The sequence below is a fragment of the Tamandua tetradactyla genome, chromosome 11, assembly GCF_023851605.1.
Source record: "Tamandua tetradactyla isolate mTamTet1 chromosome 11, mTamTet1.pri, whole genome shotgun sequence".
In the NCBI taxonomy this organism is placed as follows: Eukaryota; Metazoa; Chordata; class Mammalia; order Pilosa; family Myrmecophagidae; genus Tamandua; species Tamandua tetradactyla.
Genome location: NC_135337.1, coordinates 59,156,702 through 59,182,007, shown reverse-complemented (window position 1 = coordinate 59,182,007; position 25,306 = coordinate 59,156,702). Strand labels below are relative to the sequence as shown.

At 37.3% G+C, this 25,306-nt stretch overlaps 1 protein-coding gene across 8 annotated transcripts in view; it reads left to right on the top strand.

Moving 5' to 3' along the window:
* The window catches only part of SGIP1 (SH3GL interacting endocytic adaptor 1), a 245,007-nt gene extending 221,773 nt beyond the window's left edge, over positions 1-23,234 (top strand). For 7 of the 8 annotated variants that reach the window (XM_077120689.1, XM_077120683.1, XM_077120682.1 and 4 more), the window contains 6 exons: positions 12,111-12,266; positions 16,011-16,143; positions 19,342-19,544; positions 20,735-20,799; positions 21,397-21,561; positions 22,979-23,234. In XM_077120689.1, coding sequence (XP_076976804.1) covers positions 12,111-12,266; positions 16,011-16,143; positions 19,342-19,544; positions 20,735-20,799; positions 21,397-21,561; positions 22,979-23,001 — 745 coding nt within the window. In that variant the 3' untranslated portion in view covers positions 23,002-23,234. Of the gene's footprint in view, positions 1-12,110; positions 12,267-16,010; positions 16,144-16,371; positions 16,422-19,341; positions 19,545-20,734; positions 20,800-21,396; positions 21,562-22,978 lie in introns of those variants that run through there. The other variant, XM_077120686.1, reaches the window with a different exon arrangement.
* The last annotated feature ends 2,072 nt before the right edge of the window (positions 23,235-25,306 follow it).

The following is a 25,306-nucleotide window of genomic DNA, read 5'->3' as shown; positions in this document are numbered from 1 at the left end:
AACAAAATCCAGGTAACAACAGCAGGTGGCACTCCTGGAAGAGAGAAGAAAACTTCACTAGAAAGAATAATTCACTGATTTTTTAAAATGTGCCCAAAAGTTCCAATAATCTATCTTACTATCCAGAAGTCTCTGATTCAGCTTTTGGCTGTGAGTAACAAAAAACCCTAGCACAATTCTGTCAACAATAAGAAAATTTATTATCTTGGAAAAGTGAAAGTCCAGATCATGAATTTTAGTGACTTAATTATAGGAATTGCCCACATAAAAATTGAACAATGGTGAATTGGAAGGAGTACCTGGGAGAAACACACCTTCACCATACATCCAGGTTAGCAAGACAACAAGTTATATGCTATCCTAACTCGATAAGGAAAAAGTTGGCAGCAAACCATTATAATCACAGCAGAGGAAAAATTCTAGGAAAAACTGCAGTACCCTCTATTTACATGTGCCTGATTTTATTTAAATGAGTCTGTGCAGCCAATGCACTCAGCAGCGGTCATTGAATGCATTTGTTCTTTGGGCTTTACCTGAACTCATATCTGTTATAATTAAATATTTCACCTCTCTATAAGGAGTTCCATGGCTAGGGTTTGGGAAGTCTATGGATTCCCTGAAACTAGATTATATATCTTGCATGTATATGCATATATACATTTTTCCATACAGAGGGTCTGAAGCAGCCATCAGTTTCACAGAGGGGTTCATGATCCAAAAAAATCTTAAGAGTGATTACTGATCTACAGGAAAAATAGCTCATAAACCAAACTGGTTTTAGGTGTGTCAATACAATTCCAAGTCTGAATTTGAGGGGTAAACAAAGAGCACAACTAGGTGAAGGAAGAATTGTTCTTCATTGTTTTACTTACAAGGAATAGGGCTTGGAAACCCTCTGGCAATAAGGATAGAAAAATATTAATTTGCATAGAAAACACTAGGCTGCTTTATAAACATTTTTGGAACAGTGTTAATTAAGTATAATTAGAACTTGAATTTCCATATATATTTTAAGTGAGAATTTGTGTAATTATATATCCTCTTCACACTTCAGAAACACTAAATTTTTAAAGTCTAAATCTAACAATACTATGTTGAAAAACTAATATAATTAGAAACTCCACCTTTAAGTGCCTTATCCAGCCACTGGGATCTATAAACCTCCCTAAATGTCGTGTTTCTTTATACAATATCTGAGTTTTATTCCAGACCCACAATATTGTAGAGGACCAAACACTGTGGACTCTGATTTCATCCCATGTCCTTTCTCTTTCTTCTTCAAAACGTGAAGACCATTTGCCTCTTCCAGGTAGCAAGATAAATTACCGCATACAGAGCACGCATCTGAACTGGTAGTGCAAGTAAACACCATGAACTGAGGTTCCATGTAGACTTTTTACAAACATTTTTGCTCTGTAGAATCTTATTTGAACAAATAATTTTCATAACTTTCTATCATAGTGGTTCTAAGCATTACTTATCACTGAATGATCTGTGCCTTAGAAGATTCAGGCTGGCCTTAATTGAGAAAAGTGGGCAGAAAGACATTTTAGGAAAAATAACAACAGTAAGATATTTGAAGAGTTGTATATACCTGAATGAAAAGTCTTGGAAATCACACAGGAAAGAATGAATGCATTTTGTCGCTTACTAATTAGCTTTCATTCATTCATTCCCTAAATGATTCAGGAAGACCCCATTGGTCTCTCTTCTTCCACTTTTGCCCCCCTTAGGTTTGATCTCAACAGATAATGTCTTTCCTCTGCTCAAAACCCTCCTAATTCATTCAAAGTAAAAAACAAATGCTTTATAATGGTCTTCAAGGCCCTTTGTGATCTGTCCTTTGACTCCCTCCAATCCCTACTTAGATGCCAGCTCTCTGACCTTGTCACCCCCGCTCCCTTCTTTACTTCTGGTCTTGTCTCCATCACACACCTCCTTATTCATGCCACTCTAGCCACACTGGCCTCCTGGCTGTTTCTCTTTCATTACCTCAATCCCATTTGCCCTTCAGGATTTTATCACTTGTTGCTCCTTCTGGCTTGGTGAAATCTCCCAGATATCTGAGTGATTTGTCCCTTCACTTCCTTCATGATAGTTCAGGAAATTTATTGACGAGAACTTCCCTGTCCATCCTATATAAATTAGCACCATCTTCCTTGCCCCAATCAATATTTCCTTCCTCTTTTTCCATATCTTTTCTTTCTATTTAACAGTTACATATTTATTCAGTTGTTCATTGTCTCATCTTCTACTAGAAGTTAGGCACCAAGTGACCTGGGATTTTGTCTGTTTTGTCTACTGCTATATACTCAGCACCTAAAACAGGACCTGGCATGGAGGGCTCAATGCTGAATGGGTTGAATTTAATTACTCAACTCATCTCCCCAGAATGGCCACTATGTGGCTGACATTGTGCTGGATGGGGAATATATTAGTGATTTAGACAGCTGATACCCAAAGTAAGAATTGTGCATAAATATAATATGAAATCAATCAGAAGAGAGGTGTAGATATGGGGCAAAGGGAGTTAAGATGTCTTTAATAGTTCAAAAAAATAAAAACCCCAAGAAGTGGGGTAGCAGCCTGTCAGTCACCGAGGGGCCTGTCACTGTGCACATGGGTTTCCGCATTCTGTGTTGACTTCCCCAGAACACTAAAGACAGACGCATGGGGAAGTCTGCACCAGTCACGCGGGTGTCCATGATCTCTGCACCCCAACAATGGGGCACTTGAGCCAAATTAATATTAGTGTTTTTACTTTGCCCTTTCAAGTTAACTGAGCCTTTGACCTGTGGATGACTGCATAAAGGGAGTCTGTTTTCAGTTATATTGGCATAAAGAATTGTGGCATATCCTGGACATTCATAGATGGGAGAGTCACTATATTTCATTGAAATTATGGGTTCTGAAATTTAGGAACAGTTCATGAAATGACATTTTTCTACATTCTATTTTTTCATCTCCAGGCAAGGAATCATTTTAATTGCTTTTCCTTTGTGATTCACTTAAAAGGAAAGAACTCAAGTTTGATTACCAAGTGTAAAATGAGCCAACCACAGCACAAATAGAGAAATGATGCAGAAAAGGCACATTTGGATTTGCTTTTGTCTGTGATTCCCTCTCATCCTGCATCAAAGCTTTCCCTATTTATTTTCAGACCATACACTGGAAACAAAATTCTGCTACTTTAATTATTATATATTATGATAAATAATCTATGCAGCTATAGTCATACTCTTTCCCTGAATGTTCAGAATAGTTAGAACAGATATTCTGATGTCTAAGCCCCTTCTAGTATGTCTAGCTGAGGAAACACAAATTCTGTTACAAGCTGTTGAACTGCTGTTCTAACAATCCGGGTGCCAAGAATAAGGGTGAGGAATTGGTTCTTTAATCCCTGAGAAAAACTTAGGTTTAACAGCTATATTTTTTCCCTTCCCTTATCATCATACTTTTAACTATTTATTCAGTGCCTGTGTCTGCCCCCTACTTAAGCTGGAAGTTTAAGTAAGGACCATGTTTGTCCTCTTTCTCACTTCCCATGGCATGCCAAGGGCAGTGCCTGGCACACTGCATAGGTTTCTGACATATAACTGTTAAGTTGTGAATTTATTTTTAAGACATTTTACTGAGTTCTGATCTGTATTAGGTTCTGTTTCATACACCGTTGCCTCGCTAGAAGCAGAACCTAAGACATAATTCTTGCCCTCAAAATAGTACATATTATTTGTGCAAGAAACCACAAAACAATTTTCCAAAACAGACCTATACATGTTTCTCTGGGAACGTAGAGAAATGAAAAACTAAGGAAAGCTGGGCAGAGAGGATATTAAGAAAGCCATAAGAATGGCTTCCTTTTAACTGAGACTTCAACTGTTGAGAGGATTTTGCCTAGCAGATAAGCCAGTGAGAGGGGATTACAATAAAGGACACTACATGCACATAGAGGCAGGCCTGAAAAGAAGGCCTTGGGGCTGGCTGTCAAGACAGTAAAGAGAAGTCCCAGTTCATGTGAGTGCTACATTCCTAACGACACAGACATTCAAATGGCCAGCTAAGGTGGTGCCCCGCTCAGCACAGGAAGAACCCAGTTTGTAAGTCACTTGGCCAGCTGACTGCAATTTTTCTCATTTGTGGAGATTCAAATGATTTCAAATTTTATTTGTAAAGTAAGAGTTTATTACCATATTATCACACTATTTCAAATTTACGTAGTTCAAATTCTTATGAAATGTAGCTGCATTGCATGCTGGGTGGAGCAGTCATTAAGGTTGAACAAAGATTTTCCTTTTGTGAGTGTAGTCGGAAAATATTCATTTTTATATGGAAAATTGTCATATCAATTTAGACACTGGCTGGATTAATAAATCAGCAAAAGTCTGGTTCTCACAATTGAGTACCGAATTGTAAAGTACTGAAATGTAATACATTTGAGGATGCTTGGTGCTTCTTGTATTGACATCTACCTTTCTCCCACCTTCCAGCTGAAACTGTGAGCTCTTTGAAGTCAGCTTATTTTTACATAGCCCCCCCATTCAAAAAAAAAGAAAACCTTACATAGTTAAGAGGCAATAAATGTTTGTTGACTTAATAAATGCCACCTCCTCCCCTCACTGACATGCTTTCACGATAGAAATTTTATCCCCCACCAAAGCACCACTTAGCTTATTTTGAGCAACCGGAAAGGAAACTGAGCAGATTCCTTACCACTTAAGAGCATTTGTGCCACCACTGCTAACAGTGCACTGAGTGAAGGGAGGTGCTGAAAGGTAATTTAATAAGCCCTCTGGCTAGTTATTGCTTCCTCCCACAGTTTCCAAATAATAGCCTGCCTGTCCACATATTGGATATTGACATATGTCAAAAGTAGACTTAGTTTGAGGAGAAGTCCAGGCTCAGCACAAGTTGGGTAAATCAAGGAGGACGGCATACTGATCTAAAAGGTGGCAAAGGAAGACAGCAGAGTTAGCATATAAACTGAGAGATCAGTAATATTATACAAAAGAGATGGAGAGGCAAATCTCCAAAATCCAAAAGTTCTTATCCAAAGCGGTGTAAAGTTATAGATGATAACATTTGAGTGAGGGAGGATCACATGATAATGTCAGGAAGCCCACTTGCCCCCATGTGTACCCCAAACACAGCTTAGACTTATAATGTTATAATAATTCTTCACATATGCAATTTTGATTGCCTACTAGAGGCCACCTCACCTGAGTCGTGTGTGACTCATTCTCAGAGTTACATGTTGTACAAGGTGACTATGGGAGCAAAATAGAGTCCCCAAGACCCATATGTGAGTATAGTTTTCATTTGTTAACCTCATTTTCCCTAGAAAGTACACTCCTGAACTTAGAACTGTAGAACTGGCACAAAGGTCAGTTATCCAGATAATGGGGAAGTCATACACATCACTCAATTTAAATATTTACTTTTTTCCAAAGAACAGTCCTTTTGAGATGTTTGCTTTGGGCCAAGATGAAGTAACAGGGACAGATGTACCCTGCCACCTGAAACAATATAGAGATGGACAAAATCTATGAAACAATAATGTGCAAGACACTGGACATCAGGAGAAGGACAGTGATCCCTGAGAGCTGGGAAATAAAAGAGGTGTGCCATAAGATTGCCCCAACTTACATCCTTGAGAGAGTTTCCAGGCACAGCATGGGAAGGGTGTAACCCAGGCAGAGCCCAGTAGCCTCTGGGAAATGAGGAAACAGAACTGAGAGTCTGGGCAGTTAGAATTCTCAGAAAAGAGTACTAGAGAACTACACAGAAAGAAAACTGAACATCTGTAGAGAGTCCCCTGAAGTATTCGGCAGAATACTGATGAGTACAGGTGAATGAAAAAAAATACTCAAGGCTGAGAAAGAACATGAAAGGATTAGAGGTGGCAGGTCCAGAAATCATGCCTGTTCCCGCCAGACATCCTGGAAAGCCACAGGAGTCAGGGCCAGTGGGTGGGGTACATAGAAGGTACTTGCTTCAGTAGTGGAGAATAATTCTCCCTAGGCTAAGTTCTGTGTTCACCCTGCCTAACAAATCTTAAAAGCAAGACCCAAAAAGATCAAACTGTTCCCAAGTAACTTAACTATGTACCAGAACAAAGCTCAAGAATATTTATAGAACTACAAAAATAGCCAGCACCCAAAAAAGGTAAAATTCACAATGCCTGGCATGCACTCAAAGATTACAAGGCATACTGAAAGAAATAGAAAACTATGACCCATAATGAAGATAAATAATCCATCAAAATCTACCCAGAACTGACACAGATGTTATAATTAGCAAAGATATTAAAGCAATTCTTATAACTGCATTCTATCCTTTCAAAATATTAAGTAGAAACATGGAAGATATTTAAAAAGACCTATATCAAGTTTCTAGAGGTGAAAATGGCAATGTATAAGATGAAAATACAGCAGATGGGGACAATAGCAGATTGACATTGCAGAAGGAAAGATTAATTAATAAACTTGAAAACACAGAAATAAAAACAATCCAAAATGAAGCAAAGAGTGAAAAAGAAAATATTAAAAAACATGAACATCCGTGGGCTGTGGGACAACTTCAAATAGTATAGTATATGTGTCATTAGAGTCCCCAAGATGAAGCACAGAGGGGAACAGAAAAACATTTGAAGAACTCAGTCAAAATTTGTTTCTAAATTTGATATAAACAATAAACCTGTTTGTCCAAGGAGCTCAGAGGATCCCAAACATGAAATATGAAGAAAATTACATCAAAGCACACCATCAAGTTGCTCAAAAACACTGATAAAGAGCAGCCAGAGGAAAAATGATATGTTACATACAGAAGAAAAAGAGAAGAATGACAGCAGATTTCTTCTTGGAAACACTGCACGTGAGAAGAGAGTGGAGCAACATCTTTAAAGTATTGAAAGGAAAAATTTGTCAGTTAGAATTCTGTGCCCAGAGGAAATATCTTTCAGAGAAGATGAAACAAAGATATTTTCAGACATACAAAAGCTGAAAGAACGCAAAACCATCACCAGCAGACTGCCACTGTGAAAAAGAGAGGTAAAGGAATTCCTTCAAGCAGAAGGAAAGTCAGAGCCCATGAGAATGAGGATCTACTCAAAGGAATGACAAGCACTGCAAATTATAACTGCATGAAGAGATACATTTTTCTTATTATTTAAATCTCTTTAAAAGGTAAATGACTCTTTTTTAAAAATATTTTTTGAAAAATCTTCACACACATAGTGTCCATACGTGGTAGACCGTCAGTGGCTCACAATATCACTACATGGTTGTGCATTTATCGGTAAATGACTCTAAACAAAAGTAATAATAAGTGATAATAGGAGGCTTTATAATGTGCCAAAGTTAAATGTATGACAATAAGAGAACAAAGGTTGGGGAAGAAATAGAAGAAACATTATTGTAAGGTTCTTATAATATATGTGAAGTAATATCCTATGTATTCAAGATAGACTGTTGATAAGTCAAAGATGTATACCATAAACCCTAAAGCAACCACTAAAATAACAAAGCTAAGAGTTATAGCTAATAAGCCAGCAAAGGAGATGTATCAGTCATATTCTCATCAGGATGGAGAAACCCCACAACAATTCAAATAGGGAAAGTTTCATATAAAAACTATTAACTGTAGCAGGGGATTGGAGTAAGAAGATCTAAAAGAAATCTAAAGAATATATGAATCGGAGACATAAGGAGTGGCTTCTACGTAGGGCTGAGTAGAGCACCCAAGAAAGAACCCCTCCCCTCCCCTCCTGGTTGGGATCCATGGGGAAGTATCTCCACTGAAAAATTGGCTGAGGGGCTTCCCAGGGAGAGCTTAGTGGTGGGGAGCTGCTGGCTACCATGCACGGTAGAAGCTGGGGAAGCTAAATGCACTGCAGGACCCACATGCTAGGAAGTTGCCTGTGCTACTAGGCAAAGCCACATGTGCTGCAACAGCCAGGTACAGAGTATGTCGCATGCACTGCAAGAGCTAGACACTGAAGAGGCCTCCGGCACTGCAGAAGCTTTCCTGGCAAGCACTCTATGGCTCTCCAGCAAGCTCTGTTGACAGCTTTTAACATTGTGCCTGTTAACAAATGAAAAATATATAAAGGGCCCATTATTAATTTTTGTCAGAGCAGGCAGTAGAGGGTGACTTGGGAACTGAGACAAATTGATGACTAGCACAGGAGAAAATGGAATCATAAAAACATCCAATTAATTCAAAAGAAGGCAGCAAAAGATGAAGAAGAAGAACAAAGAATAGATGGGACCAAGAGAAAACAAATAGCAAGATGATAGATTTAAAAATACCCCTATCAACAATTACAAGGCAGAAGTTGTCAGATTGAATAATAAAGCAAGGGCCAAGAATACGCTGCCTACAAAAAAATGCACTTCAAATATAAGGAACCACTAAACAGGTGAAAAGTAAATGAATGAAAATATGTACCTTGCTAATAGTAGTCAAAAGAAGGTATAGTGGCAATATTAATATCAGAAAACTAAATTTCAGAACAAAGCATATTAGCAAGATTGAAAAAGAGGTCATTTAATAATGATAAAGCAGGAATTCATCAAGAGGACATAACAATCCTCAATGTTTATGAACCTAATTAGAAAGTTTTGCTTTAAAATCCATATAGTAAAAAGGAATAGAACTGCTGAAAGAGACAAATCCATAGAGTTCAAAATTTCAATACCTCTTTCTGAATAATTGATAGAACAACAGATATAAAATCTGTAATTATACAGAAGACTAAAAACTACTATCAACCAACTTGATGTAATTCGTATTTATAGAGAAATTCACTCAACAATGGCAATATTCACATTCCTTTCAATTACGCATGGAATAGTCATCAAAATGGACCAACTGTTCAGTTGGTGACTGAATTATTTACCCCTAAGATTAGTAACAAGACAAGGATTCCATTTTTGTCATTTTTAGTCAACACTGTGCAGGAAATTCTAACCATTGCATGTAAATAAGGCAAGCAAAAAACTTAAAGATACCCAGATTGGAAATGAAATAAAACTGTCTTTATTCTGAGATGATATGATTGTCTAAGAAGAAAATCTGGTGGAATCTAAATTTAAAAATTTTTTTTAAACTATTATGACTGATAAGTTAGCAAAGTTGTGGTATACAAGATCAATATCCAAAAAAATTAATATTCCTATAAAATAGCAACAATTGGGAGTATAAGTTTAAAAACATAACTATGCATAATAGCCGCAAAAAATGTGAAATAATTAGGGATAAATGTGATGAAAAATGTGAAAGGCCACAACACTGAAAACTACAAAACATTGCTGAGAAAAATTACAGATGACCAAAATAAATGGAGAGATACACTGTATTCATTGGTGGAAAATTCAGCTGTCAGTTTTTGCAAATTAATCTATGTATCCAGTGGAACCCCAGTTGTTCTAGTTTGCTAGCTGCTGGAATGCAACACAACAGAGACGGATTGGCTTTTAATAAAAGGGTATTTATTTTGTTAGTTCTTCAGAGGAAAGGCAGCTAACTTTCTACTGAAGTTCTTTCTTATGTGGGAAGGCAGAGGATGGTCTCTGCTGGCCTTCTCTCCAGGCCTCTGAGTTCCAACATCTTTCCCCGGGGTGATTTCTTTCTGCATCTCCAAAAGCCTGGGCTGAGCTGCGGTGCTGAGATGAGGCATGCTGAGCTGCTTGGGCTGTGCCACATTGTGCTCTCTCATTTAAGCACCAGCCAATTAAGTCAAACATCATTCATTGCAGCAGGCACGCCTCCTAGCCAACTGCAGATGTAATCAGTAACAGATGAGGTTCATGTACCATTGGCTCATGTCCACAGCAACAGAACTAGGTGCCTTCACCTGGCCAAGTTGATACCTGAATCTAACTATCACACCAGTCAAAATCTCAGAAGGCTTTCATGTAGAAACTGGCACCTAATCCTGAAATTTATATGGAAATGGAATAGATATGAAGTAGCCAAAACAACTTTTAAAAGAATGAAGTTGGGGAACTGACACTATCTGATTTTGGCACTAATGTAAAGCTTCAGTAATCAAGACAGCATGGAAGTGGCGCAAAGTGATAAAGTTCCACTGAACTATATCAGTGGAACATAATATAGAATCCAGAAATAGACCTATACATAAATGAACAATTTTCAACAAAATTACTGAGTTAATTCAGTGAGAAAGAAGAGACTTTTCAATAAATGATGCTAGAACAATTGCAAAAAAGAATCTGGACCTGCCTCACACCTTACACAAAAATTAACTAAAATGGATGATAAACCTAATGTAAAATCTAAAAAGTAAAAAATTCTAGAAGAAAATATGGGTGAAACAGTCTGTGGCCTTGGATTTGATGAAGATTTCTTAGATAGGACACCAAAAAATAATTAGATATGACTCACAAAACTGGGCTTCACCAAAACTAAAAACTTCTGCTCATCAAAAGATACATTTAAGAAAAAAAACAAGCCTTATAGTGTTTTTTTTCTCCCATATATAGTGGGAGAAAAAAAATGTTTGCAAAGCATACACCTTATAAATGATTTGTGTCCAGAATGTATGAAGAACTCTCAAAATTCAGTAATAAGAGAACCAAAAAATAAAAGCCAATTTTAAAACTTGGCAAAGGATTTGAGCTTACACTTCAACAACGGTGATAACTGATGGCAAATACACACATGAAAACATGTAAGCATCGTGAGCCACTATGTAAATGCAAATTAAAACAAGACACCACTACACACCTAGTAGGATGGCTAAAAATAAAAAAACTGACCATCCTCGTGTTGGTGAGGAAGTGGAAGAGCTGACACTCCGGCACAGCTCTGTTTTCCACTTTGGAAAACAGTTGGTGGTTTCTTAAAAAGTTAAAATTTCACTTACAGGGTGATCCAGTGATCGCACTCCTAAGCACTTACCCAAGAGAAATGAAATCATATGTCCCTACAAAGACTTGTATACAGATTTCCATCCCAGCTTTGTTTATTATAATTAAAAACTGTAAACAACTCAAATGTTTTCCAGCAGGTGCATGGACAAGCAAACTTATGTACAATTTATATATATATATATAATATATATATATGTAGTGGTATAGCTATACAATGGAACACGACTCAGTATATATAATTTGTATATATATAAAATATATATATTGTGGTATATCTATACAATGAAAAGCAACTCAGTCGTAAAAATGAATGAACTATTGACATACAATGACATGGAAGAATCTCAAAATAATTAACACTGAGTGAAAGATGCAAGAAATCCCCCTACCCCCAAAATAAACCTACACTATGATTCTGTGTATGTAAAATTCTAGGAAATGTAAACTAATGTATGGTGACAAAAATAATACTAGCAATTGCCTGGGGTTGAGGAGTGGAAGGAAAGGGAAGATGAGAGGGAGGTATTATAAAAAAGGAAACCTTGAGGGCTGAGCTGTATGTTCATTCCTTGTTTGTGTGATGTTTTCACAGGTGCATAATAGATTCAAACTTCTGGAACTTTACACTATAAGTGCAGTTTGTTGTATATCAATTATACCTCAATAAAGTTATTTAAAAAAAAATGTTTCCGAACTATCATCCCGAGTGCTAGCTTAGATGACTGACTTGACCATTTTAACCAAATAGGCAAGTTAATGGAAGGAGAAGTGGTTAGGGCACAAGAACTTTCCCTTACAAGTGCATAGGAGAACATGCCTCTAGTGCATGAGAACTCAAGTAAATTCTTGTGAATAATGTGATACCTCTGTGCAGTTTAATGTGCTCAAATATGCTGCCAAAAATTCAGAAATCAAAGTGAGAGAGAACCACCAGGGAGAGCATTCTAGTCAGCAGGTGAATATATAGGCTTTAGCAAAAAGCTGCACTTTTCTTCTTACAATTCCAGCTGCGCTCAATACAATAAAGCCACTTTTCTTGGTAAAGTATTGAAGCAAACCACTGTTTTCTCAGATAAGTTAGCAGTGATGGAATGATGGGCACCTACCTGTCATCTCCTCAGCTGTTTAATATTGTTACAGAAATCCTCTCTTCTTCACAACTGCACAGCTTATTGACCTGGGTTCCGCTGTCTTTCCTCTCATGTGCTTTGATGCCAGGTGTATCGTCAAAATCACCGGAGAAATGGTGCTGTCCTTTCCCGCCGGCATCACCAGACACTTTGCCAACAACCCGTCCCCAGCTGCTCTGACTTTCCGGGTGATGAATTACAGCAGGTTAGAACACGTCCTGCCAAATCCTCAGCTCCTCTGCTGGTAAATATGAGTTTGCACCAACTTTTAGAGATGTTCGTGGCTTAGCACTTTGTGCCTAGATGAGGAATAAGGCGTGGCAGTACGATAGTATTCTAGAGAAAATTATCACTGCTCAAATACGCTTGCTAATGCAAACAGAACTTTAACCTGGTCTCAGAGTTTTTGTGAGCGCATGTGGAGCTGCTTATACATGTTTTAAAGGCTACCTATCTCAAGTGGGTAAGGAGGCATTTAGAGGAATAAAATCTGCGTTAAAGACAATTTATTCATTGTTTTACTTATTATCAGTAGACAGTGGATAAGGATGCTGGGAAATGAGCCTAATAAAGAGAATAAAACTCTTGTTGTATTAGCATCTTTTTAAAATCAAATGTATTTGAATTATGAGGTAGTCTTCATATTCACTTGAAAAGCTTTTTTGGAAACCTAAGCATAGTTCCATTGTAATGTATTTGTTTTGATGGAACTTTACAGGTATGATAGCAAAAGAGCTTAAGTAAATTTGTTTATATAAATATATGATACTTTTTCACATTTTCTAAGTACTTAAACTTGTATAGCAGGTCTTTATCATACGTATGCAAGAGCGCATTCACACAAACATACACATGTATGTGCCATTAAAAATAATTGTATCAAATCAATGTCATTCTTGACATTTTCCTCTCCATCATCAAGTGCTGATATTACATCTAAAAATGTATCTCTAAAATGGCCACTTTTCTCCTTTCATGCAACTTCGCTTGTCTGAGAGACCACTGTCACCCCCTTAGACCACTGCAACTGCTTCTCATCTTACCTCCCTGCATTCAGTCTTGCCACACTCAAGTGTATTTTTCACACAACAGCCAGAACTATCCCTTATGAGGTAAGAGCTCAGCTCATCCTCACACATAGCCCTCCAGTGGCTTCACATGGCACCTGTGCTGGGGTTCAGCTCGGTAGCATTGCATCTGAGGCTCTGAGTTGTCTACACTTGCCTGCCTCTTTGACCTCATCTCTCACCATTCTGCCCTAAATCCCTTCAGCTCCCACCAGATCTGCCAGTCTTAGGAAGAGGCTCAGTTATTTCCCATATCATGATTTTTTTGTGCTTGTTCCTTCTACTTAAAGAATAATCTTCCTGCCCTTTTTCAGCCTGACTCCTGCTCATCCCTCAGATCTGAGTTTCAGTGGCCTGACATCCACTCTACCACCACTCCCAAAGGCAATTAAGTCTCTTCCTTATTCCCTCTCAAGGAACCCTATTCTCTTCCTTTGTAGCACTTACTGCGATTAATAATTATATAATATACATAAATATATATACATATATATATATGTCTTTGGGTTTCTTTATTCATCCGTCTTCCCCACTGAACTGTAAGATCCTTGAGGAAATGGAGCCCATCTGTAAGTTCGCCCTCATATCCTCAGTGCGTTCCACCATGTCTGGCATCTCATAAACACTTGAGTAATATTTGTTAGTAATATTTTCAAGAATTTAGTCAAACCATATGATTGTATAGAAATAATTAAAGGTTTTTGGTCTTTGGAATTTGAGGGCCATTATAGTCACTCACATCCTTACCTGAATGTCATTAAATTTAGCTGATGTATTTCTTTTAAAAATAATATAACTGAGGTTTTCCCCATAATTCAGATCTACTCAGTATAAATTGTTGATCTATTGCTGGATATTAATTCAGTATCTGTATTTTGGTACAGTGGGAATGTAAAACTCATAGGCTGGCCATGTCAAACTCTGAAATATGTTCTACAACTAATTGTGGTGCTGTGCTTTTTTGTACGTATGCTATTTTTCATAAAAAGGAAAGAAAAAAATCGATTGTGATGATAAAAAAGTATTTAAGCCCTCTAGCCTCCTATGTTCTGGAGCAGCTAGAAGGAAATATCTGAGAGGATGGGATGGTAGCTCATGACACACTCTGGGATCTGTTCTGTAACTACTTGTTGAAGAGTGCTTTGAAAACTATTGCTTTTTTATTTCTTTGCTTTGTATATATGTTATACTATACAACTTAAAAAGTTAAAAAAAGAAATGCTTGTGGATTGATGAAACAAGAATGGCAGAAGGTTGATAATTGTTGAACATTATTAGGTACAGGACAGCTCAGGGTTCTATATTCTTCTCTTTAATGTGTTTAAAAATTTCCATAAAAAGGGTTTTAAATATATTATACATAATGTATATATGTATGTGCTGTGACAGATAAAAGAAAAAAAAAACTCATGGGCTGGAATCCTGGCTCTGCTACTTATTAACTATATGACCTTAAGCAAATTACTTAATTTTGCTTATCCTCTTACTGGTAATCTCCTGTCTCCTTGTGTCACCACAGCTGTGGAAGCTTGAGGTAACTTGGATTCTCAATTTAAAAATAAATAAATATATAAGGTCTGGCCAGCCCTTATCAGCATCCTTAGCTCAGATGGACTCAAGGGCAAGGTCTCAGCAACCAGGAGTCTCTCCCATCCCCTTCCTCCTTGCCCAGTGTCATAGAGCTTTGCTCTGTCTTCAGCAACCTCGCACCAGGGCACGGCAGAACCAAGTGGGTCACTCTAAGACTTGGCCTTCTCCCAAAGTCACTCTCTCCCAACAGACCAGAGCAGTTTTCAAGCCTTGATATTTTTTGACTCAGCTTTCTTGATTCATTTGGCTTCTGGAGGTTGAGTCATAATAATTTATTTTCAACCTGCCTTCTACCTTGTCACCCTTCTCTCTTCTCTTCTATGATGATTTTGCTCATCTTTTAAAACACGGATAATAATCTTTCCTTTGCAGGGTAAATTTTAAGGAATTGGTTGATAATATACCTAGTAGAGTACCCAGCGCATAATAGGTGCTCAAGAAATTATAGCTACTATTGTATGAAATAGGATATTCTGAAAGTGAAACATCAGTAACTGCATGGTGTGTCAGTTTACTAAGCATTTGGGACCTCAGTTTCCTTACAACATGGGAAATAAGCAGATGCTTTACACATTCTTGCCTGATTCTTTCTGTCATGAAGGACAAGCAATTACAAGTCAGACTGAGTGAATGGTCTGTGGACAGGCCTCTAGCAAAGCTATGAAGACCCTCATAGGGTAATAAAATTCCTTAGCTCATCGAGACCACGTTCTACTTCTCAACGACACTACCACGATGACTATCGTTTCAACTCCAGGCTTATTTTCTAAGTGAAGTGATTTTTTAAATTTAATTTAGTTGCTCTTGGATGAAATATTGTGAATGCCGAAAAGATAACATGCTGATTTTAGTATCGTCCTTTTCTCCTTAGTTGGTGAGAAAGATTGTGTTTATATTTGACCAAAATGTTTAACTCAGTAACTTCTGAGCACCTTGTGGTCAACTCAATTGAAAAGATAATCAATATACTCCGCTCCTTGATTGCATTAAGAGGAAACTATGGTGAAGTAGAAAGAGCTGTTAAGCTTGGGTTGATAAATAATTCACTCTGTAAAGCAACCAGCTATCATCACTCTGGGTTCATATCACTGAACGCTTACGGAAATGTTTAGCAGTTACAGTGGCTCCTCCCTATGGGTATTGATCTGTTAACATACGACCATCCAGAACTGCATTTGTACTAAAATCGTACCATTGTTAGTATGATTGCTAAGAATTGTCAAAGATGGATATAGAAATCATTTAAGAATCTACTAAGTTGCTTGTAAACAAAAAAAATTTATATTTGTTATAAGATACTACTCGATCATTTGTTCTTTCCAATTGAATAGTGATAATGCCCAAAATGATGCCAACGCCAAGGAATTCTGGGTAAACATGCCAAATTTGATGACTCACCTAAAGAAAGTGTCAGAACAAAAACCCCAGGCTACATATTATAATGTGGACATGCTCAAATATCAGGTAAGCCTATGCATGTGGTGAGGGGGTCAGTTTCACATTACAAATTTATATTCTAAAGCACCTAACATTAAATAAAAGTAAACTAACATTTCTTTTAATATTATTTAAAATCTATAGTTTAGAAGAAAATAAACAGTTGTAAAAGACTATTTGAGGACTAATGATGGGAATATTTATGCATATCCTTATTAGTTAAACTTACAAGTACAATGTTTTCTTTAAAAATAGAGAAGCATGCCACAAAAAGGAAGTTGTAAAGAATTACAGCAATTTAGAATGTGAGTATTGATAAACTAGATCACTGAACTTTAAGAACTTTACATACTAAAACTTCTTAATTATTAAGTGCAAGAAATCTGATTTTTTTCCTAGTGTAATAGAAATAATTTAATGTTAAAAGAAAGTCTGAAACAACACCATCATACTTTAATAATTTAATGTTAAAAGAATGTTTGAAGCAACACCATCATACTTTAATAGAAATTAGTGTATCTCAGACTGATTGCACTTTACAATCGCCAGGGAATTGGTAAACAAATGCTGGTTCTGAGCTGGTGCTGAAAATACATATATAGCTGCCAGGTCTCACGTGCCAGATTCTGAGTTAATTGGTTTAGGACGAGAACCAAATATCTGTATAGTTTAAGCTCTACAGCTGATTCTGATGCATCCTATGGGTTAAAAACCATTTATCTACATCACTGTAAGGAAACCACTGAAAGTGAAGTATCTATATGATGATACATTCTCTAAAAATCCAAAAGCATATCATGTTTTCCCTGTGAGAGTGGTATCACCTAAGCTTCGAACATTATAGAGAATACTAACAAATATATGATATGGTGTAGAAATTCATAACTTGTATGAGTAAAATATAATAGATAATGCACTTTAACTTTATTTTTTTCAAAACATTTAAACCTGTTCAGTGACTGCCTTAAGCTTCTGAAAGAAATGAGAAAAACAGAGGAACTCCAGTATACTTTCTCCCTGAATAAGGAGTTGAACTTCAGAGCACGAGAGTGGTTTCATCCCCTGAAGAGTGAAGATAAAACTGTAGTCATTACCTTCGTAAATTCTGACCCCAAACACTGCAGCTCTGTGTTCACTTCAAATTTTAAAATATTTAGAACTTAAGCTTTAAAAAAAAAGTTTGATATATGGGGTTTGGGGTTTTTAAAGCCTCCATGTTCATCGTTAAGTTGTCCTAGAAGGTAGGCAGAATTCATCTATTGCACTATGAGCTTGGTGTAAAGTATTAAGATGCAAGCAAGAGACAGAATTCTGGAATTAGTTCCTGCTTCCTACTCGCCATGTGACCTTGGGCACTTGTTTAATTTCCCAGAACCTCAGTTTTCTCATCTGCAAATAATTATAATAATCATACCTACCTAGACATTTATTTCATGGCTTGTTGTGAGGAGAGTAATTGCCTAACATATTTCAAAGTGCTTTTTGAACCGTAAGTAGCCCTAGACCTGTGATTTTCAAACTGTGCTTTGAGGAGTCCCTTTCGTTGTGTTTTTTTTGTTGTTGTGTTTTTGTTGTTGTCATTGATTTTGAACAATGCAGGAAATTGGGTTGGGTTGGGGGCACAACTTAGCAACTCAATGGGATTTCTCCAAACTGCAACATGTTTAGTCTCCGGCTACCAATAGCATCCCCGGGGGGGGGGGGGGGGGGGGGGAGACACTCAAAAACACAACCTCACATGTCCAAATAGCACCTCCCTGGATAAAGGAAATACTTTCTAGCTGAGAACAACTGCTGAGGACAGAGCACAGAAAAAAGGGGAAGGAATCTACTTTGCTCTTGACCTATAATAATAAGAGATTTCTAAATAAAAATTAATTTGCAGAAAAGATTGTGCTGCTAAAAATATTTAAAGTTTGAAAACTATTTTGAAAAGTTTGAAAACAATGGTTAGCTAGCTAACAGTGTCATCAAAAGTCATTTCTGACATTTCTTGAAAGAGCGTGTCATTTCTGGGCTTGTTTTTGCAAGCCTGCCTTGTGAACTCAACGCATCTTGGGGATCCTTCCCCATCATGTCCATAGAAATGTCCACAGAGGTATTTCTAGTCCAATAGATAGTTATTTGTATGCTTCAAAATCAGCAAAACTCATATTGATGAATACAAATGCCAGGTCATAAACGCTGCCCATGCAGTCTCTGCAGTACACGTGCTTGTACGTGGAGGCGCCACTAGAGAGCTGGTCACAGTAACGCTCAGCAATGCAGAAATCACCACATTGTAAACTTTTCACTACAAGTCCCAGAATTCAATCTGATGTTATCGTCTGTGTTAAGTTTTTGAATCTCCAAATCTGGCTTTTCCTTGCTCCAACTTATAGTTGATTTTAGCTAGACTCGACAACAGACAGTAGAATGTCGCACTCGACAACAGACAGTAGAATGTCGCACTTCCAGGCAAAGGGTCTGAATTCAGGTCGTTGTATCGGCAAATCGCAAAGCGGTAATGATAACCTTCCTTGTCTAATTTACCGGTTAGCTGTGAAGAGGAAGTATGATAAGAATATTAATGGGCAACACCTGTTAAACCATTACTTCCTCACTAGGTGCTGGGCACTGTGCTGAGTGGCTTACAGAAAATATCTCCTTCAATCTTCCTGACAATCCCCTGGGTAAATAATATGGCTATTATTCATATTTGGCAGATGAGGAAATTACTGAGTTCAGTGAAGTTTAGTAACCTGCCCAAGATCACTCAGCTTGTGACAGAACCATAATCCAAACCCCAAACTGCTTAGCTCCTTGGCCTCACCCCTAGCCAGTGGGCCCTTCCACTTCCCTAAGAGATGTAAAGCGCTTTACAGGCGCAAAAGTGCTTTAGAAATTGTGGTCATTGATTCTAAATTTTTTTTTTGTTAGCATAGGCAGGCACCAGAAATCGAACCCGGGTCTCTGGCATGGCAGGAGAGCACTCTGCCTGCTGAGCCACTGTGGCCTGCCCTGATTCTAGATTTTTAATCTGTTAATAGTTTACTAAAGCACCCAGCTCCCTCTCACACAGTAGCCCATGCAGGGATTGTCAGTGAGCTTATTTTTAAGCACCAACAACAACTTTATGGAATGATGTCATCTAAGAGCATTTCTACAGGAGATAATTATAGCTTCTGGGCTGGTTTTAGATTAATGGTCGAAACTTAAACCTTCTCTGTCCTGTCGTTTGGCAAGGTTTCTGCCCAGGGCATTCAGTCCACGCCCCTGAACCTGGCAGTGAATTGGCGGTGCGAGCCTGCGAGCACTGACCTGCGCGTAGATTACAAATACAATACGGATGCGATGACCAGCGCGGTGGCCCTCAACAACGTGCAGTTCCTGGTCCCCATCGATGGTGGCGTCACCAAGCTCCAGGCTGTGCTCCCACCAGCCGTCTGGTAAGAAGCCACCAGGCCCCTTTGTCTTCTCCAAAGTCTCCTTCTCAAGGCATCGCAGCCTTCTCGGCATTTGCGTTTCCTACTGGAGGAGAGCATGTCAGCCCGTGCATCAGGGTTCAGGGTAGGACATGGAAAACAGTATGGCTATTTTAAGCAGAAAATGGTTTAACACAGAGCTATAGACACTTACAAAATGATGGCAGTGTCAAGAGTTTCCCCGAACTGTGAAGAACTAGCCCACCAGATTTGCTGCTGCTTCTGCTAGAACTGAGGAGAAAAGTTAGAAAGCTGATGGTGGAACCACTGAGTTCAAGAACCCACTGTGATCCAAGGATCAGAAAGCTTCTGCTGGCACCTTTTTAACAGCTCCTTAATACCTACAAAACTGTAGAGTGGACCAGAGCACTTTGCAGCAGCTGCCCGCATCTCAGGATGCTGAGGACTACAACAGGAGAATGGCCTCTGCCTCTTATTCATCTTCCAGATCTCAAGCAGTGCCATGTAATTGGTGAAACCCAATTTGCATATAAGACCTTAACTATAAGGGATTCTGGGAAATGTAGTATTTAGTTTTCTAGCCTCTGGACTCTAAGAAGGCACACTAGATACTAGATACTTAGTGCCAATATCATCTGTTCAAATGAAGTTGTTTTCCTTGAGCGAACACTCCAGCCTTTTCAAGATTATCAAAAGCAAAAGTAGAACTTTTTTAAAAAATGAGTGTCAGCATTATGACAGCTCCAACTTAATTATTTGAATTAGTTTATTAACCCATACTTCCATTTATTATTACGGTAGGTGTGCCCCAAAATTTTTAAACTCTGCTTTGTCCTCTGCATGCCTATCTGACAGTATTGTCCCTAGTTACAATAAGGAAAGGGAAGGGAGAGCATATACATATGTATACATTTGCAGATATATATATACACACATATATATATACATATGAATTTTAAATTGTAGCTAAAATTTCAAAGATCCATGGTTAAAAACAACATTATCTAGGGTGGGCCACGGTGACTCAGCCAGCAGAGTTCTCGCCTGCCATTCCAGAGACCCAGGTTCGATTCCCAGTGCCTGCTCATTCAAAAAAAAGTTAAAAAAAATCAACAGTATCTAGAAAAATATGACATCCATTAAACAAAAACCCTTGCATATATGCCAAAGCCTTTTACCTCTTCTGTTTTTAGGAACGCTGAACAACAAAGAATATTGTGGAAGATTCCTGATATCTCTCAGAAGTCAGAAAATGGAGGTGATGTTATCACAGCCTTTTTAATTTAATAAATTAAGCTGAAATAACTTTTGGATATTAGCCAACTATTAACCAAAATACACTTAGCACTAGAAATAGAATATAATTTTTGCATTTCTTTATTTCAACCAATAAAAGCAAATAATTCTTCAATGAATCCTCCAAATCCAAACAGTACCATCTTTACTTTCCCCCTTTCCTATCAGGACCCCATGTCAAATAGACCATCATGTAGACAGAGAAGAGTTTTTTCATAAGGCATTTTCTTATGCTGTAACAGACCCTACACTCATTGATAGATTAGATTTTGTTCACTTTCCCCTGATATTCATCTTTAGTAGGAAAATACGTGATCTTCCAAGTAGCATACCCCCAAGTTTTAAAGCACCATTTTGCTGAATTATAGTTTTACCAGTGTGCAAAAAGAGTTATTCATATTATTTAATGATACATTTTATTCATCCTATTTTTGTCGCTGAAGCATATACTATTTCTTAGTGGATCAGATCATGTATGTTAGCTTTTGAATACAATCTCCAGAGTTTTTTCCAGAATGCTGTATTAACTGTTACCTTGCATTAATACTCTTTTTTCCAGGAGTGGGTTCTTTACTGGCAAGATTCCAGTTATCTGAAGGCCCCAGCAAGCCTTCGCCATTGGTTGTGCAGTTCACAAGTGAAGGCAGCACCCTCTCTGGCTGTGACATTGAACTTGTTGGAGCAGGGTACCGGTTTTCACTCATCAAGAAGAGGTTTGCTGCAGGTAAGTGGGCCAGATGGCTAGGAGTTTCATTTGTGAAAATAATGTTTCCTGACCTTTGCTTCCTTAAGAAGGAAAAAGGTTGTGATTGTCTCATCTTCCTCCTTCCCATTTCCTATCCCAGTTAGAAAGCAAACCAATTGTTGAAGAAGGTAGAAACAGGACAGTGAGCTGGAAGTGAGAAATCAGGCAGGCTCTGGTCACCTCTCCTGGCTCCCTTTCTTATGAAGGGCGGACCAGTAGTTCCCACTGTCTAGATGTGTTTATTGTGGTGACTGGAGTAAATGCTGTTTGCCTTTGAATTTCTCTCCACCTGCAAATGCTTTGTTCTCCAGCAGGACGTCATGGATTTGAGACTTCTCAGTTTTAGCTGAGATCTGAGAAGGTCTATTTCTCATTTAAATAGCAATATGAAAGTGTCCAAACTGTTGAGTCCATGAGCTGTATGTGGCCATGACACAAGTTTTATTTGGCAAAAACGAAAGGGTTTCTTGGGGGGCAGAGATGACTTAAACCAACATTTTTAAATTAGGCAACTTAATAAAATAGCTAGATTTTGTGAAAAATCAGAAGATCTCACAACAAATGTTCTTGCTTCTCTGCCAAATAAACAGGCCGAGTAATCATTAGAGCTAGGCTGCTTGTACCTCCTTTTCACAGAAATCCTCACCTGACCTACTTTTACTCATCTGAGCCCCTAGGGCAGTGTTTCTGAAAATTTTTAGAATGTGTCAGAGTCACCTGAAGGACTTGTTAAAACCCACATTGCTGGACATGACCTGTGGGGTTTCTGATTCAGTAGCTCTAGGATGAGGCCAAAGAATTTCTAACAAATTCCCAGGTGATGCTGATGCTTCTGGTCCAGGGACCACCCTCTGAGAACCACTGCTCTAGGCAGTCAGGTATGTTTTCACAGCACCCCCAAGTTTGGGGTCTTTCAGGACCCATCATATAGTGATTTGTTTCTGGAAATAAAGCAAGGACCATCCCAAACTCCCCCAGATTCCTTGGAACTAAGGTAACTATACTTGTTGGTGATTTGCTGGGATAAGTTCTGGTTCTTATACCATTTGTATTGATGTAATTATTAATAATGCCCCTTTTACCCTCAAAAATGACCCAGATTGGAAAATAAATTATATGGTCTCCCTTCCTGTAACAAGTTAGATTCTCACAACTCTTCTGGTCAAAACCCAAACCTCTGCAAATTGTTCATCTATGAAAATGTGAAAAGTCTACTAGCTGGTTTGGAAAATGGAAGGCTTAATAAACTTTATGTATTTTATATTAGTGTTGTATCCCTCAAGTGGGTGGTATTTTGATCCTAGGGATCAGGCAGGAGAAATAGAAATGCTACTCATAAAATAATCAAATTATTGAACTAGGGGGTAACCTGTTAATATGCCATTTTGTTTTGCAGGAAAATACTTGGCGGATAACTAATAAAATCTCATGCAGGGATTGGAGGAGTCATATAACGGAGGACTGTTTCATGAGAAACAGGTTTTAATTTTGGTTTGATGAAAACAAACCAAAATCTGTACTTGGGGTAGATCTGCTGGAGATGTCAATGACTTTCAGCAATGATTTCCCTCAGACAATACCATGATGACCAGTCCTACAGTATTTACTTCTAGGTGTAATATTGTTAATGGTTTTAAAATGTAATTATTGTATTTGTAAATTGTACTCATTCCAGTAAGACAGTTAGACCCTTGAATTTTAGCATTTTACCATTCCTGAAATGGATGTAATTTAAATTGTGGTATGTAAATTTAATAGTAGTATTATTGAATGGCACAATGCTTACAGAGATAGATTGCATTTTGTCAATATATAAAATTTAAATATAATATTGAGAGCTGTCATAAAGGGGGTGCCACATACAAAGAAAATTAAGTGGAACCAGAACAGAAAAAAAAACTTACTTTTCTTCAGTCCTTAGTATGTCTTACTCTAGTGCTAAATAAAAATTCTATCTTAAAATGTTTAGTGGGTTTAAATTCAGAAACTATTTCAGAAAACATTCTAAGGTTACAGCATCTTCGAAGAAAAGCATTACCACTTTTTAAAAAGCTTTTTTTTCAAACTGCAAATTTCATAAAAATGCAAACTGTGTAAACAGGGCCTCTTATTTTTATAACTTGTGTAAAAAAGGGAAAGCAATTCATATTTAAAGTTTAAGTATATGAAATTATAATCAAGAGTAAAGAGGATGCAGATGTCTTAGCTACTTCCCCCTCTCTCTACAGTTTAGCAAATGTGGAGGTTATTGAATAATAGGTCAAACTATAACCAAAATTGTGATTCTAGGGTCTCAGGACTTTCCGTAGTTGAATTGGTGACCACCGTTGCACAATTACTCTGAACAAACCATCTCTCTCATCCAGCAGGGAGGCATGGTATCTCTTGTCTCCCTTTTTCCCCACAGGCATCAAAATACTGGCCTGGAAGGTTCTAGGGAAAGTTTTTTAGTCCCTTATTTTGATTGTCAAAATAGAATAGAAGGAGAATTTTGATTGTCATCATTTATAATGTTTGGGAAGGAAAAAAATAAGCTTTATAAATTAAATTCTCTCCACAAGTATTGTGCAATAAGTTTCCTATTGCATGACCAAAATATTCTTTATTAAGATTAATTATATAAACCTGTAAATCTTTGCCATTCTTGGGGAATCAAGAAGAGAGTTATCAAAAAATTATGTCATGATTTCAATGTTTAAAGGCATAATAAAAATTGTAATCATTCAGTCCCGTCCCACGATATAGAAGTTCAGAGAGAAAAAGCACATCAACGGGTCCCAGTTGTGAAACTGGAAACATGTCTTCCTCTGAATTATAGAACTTATTTTGAACATAAACTAATTCCTATTCTAAGTTATACTATTAAATGATTTTAATTATCAAGTTGTTATATCAATCATTAATTGCTAAATTATAGTTTACATCCAGTCATATTGGACAAAGGACCTTTAGCCCCTTTAAATTTTAAAATCAAATTCAATTTTATGAGACTTCATTTTAAAACGAGGTTGTGACTGACAGTAGTTTATAGTGGAACTTTTTAAATTAATATTTTTACTCCTCAGTCAGTTCTTGTTACCATTAGAATGCTCAAAGTGATCTGTTTTAAATTGAAAGAATTCTTTCTATTCAAACATACTCTCAGATGGTTTCCCAAAGCAGTTTGGTGTTGAAGTATTTTGAACAAACCTATTAATGTATTCTTTTCTAGCAAACATACTCAATTCAATTTTGAAACCAAAATAGAAGAACTGAACTTTTCAATCCCATGAAACGCGGGGAAATTTAGAACATTGAAACCAATGGAAAGTAAACAACAGAAAATTAGGAATTATCCAGCAAATGAATATAAGAATGTGTTTTTAAATAATCAATTCATGATAACAACTTATTGAATATTAAGATAAAGCATATTAAAATTGTGTAAATATTAATGGTTCTCATGTCTTGCTCTTCATGTTTTGTTTTATTTTATATAGTTGTAGAATGAACTAGTTATTAAACACAACATGTTTTTTTAAAGCATAATTTTTGCTGATGTTAAAAAAATGTCATTTAAATCATAGGTCGCTGTAATTCCTAAGATTATTCAAATATTTCCCAAGAACTAAATTTGAAACTATCAAGATATCTTACCGCTCCCTTATTGGTCTTTATGAAAAACAGAATGGAAGTCAATGGTTTTAAAACTATTATACCTTGAATAACACAAACCTCAATAGAG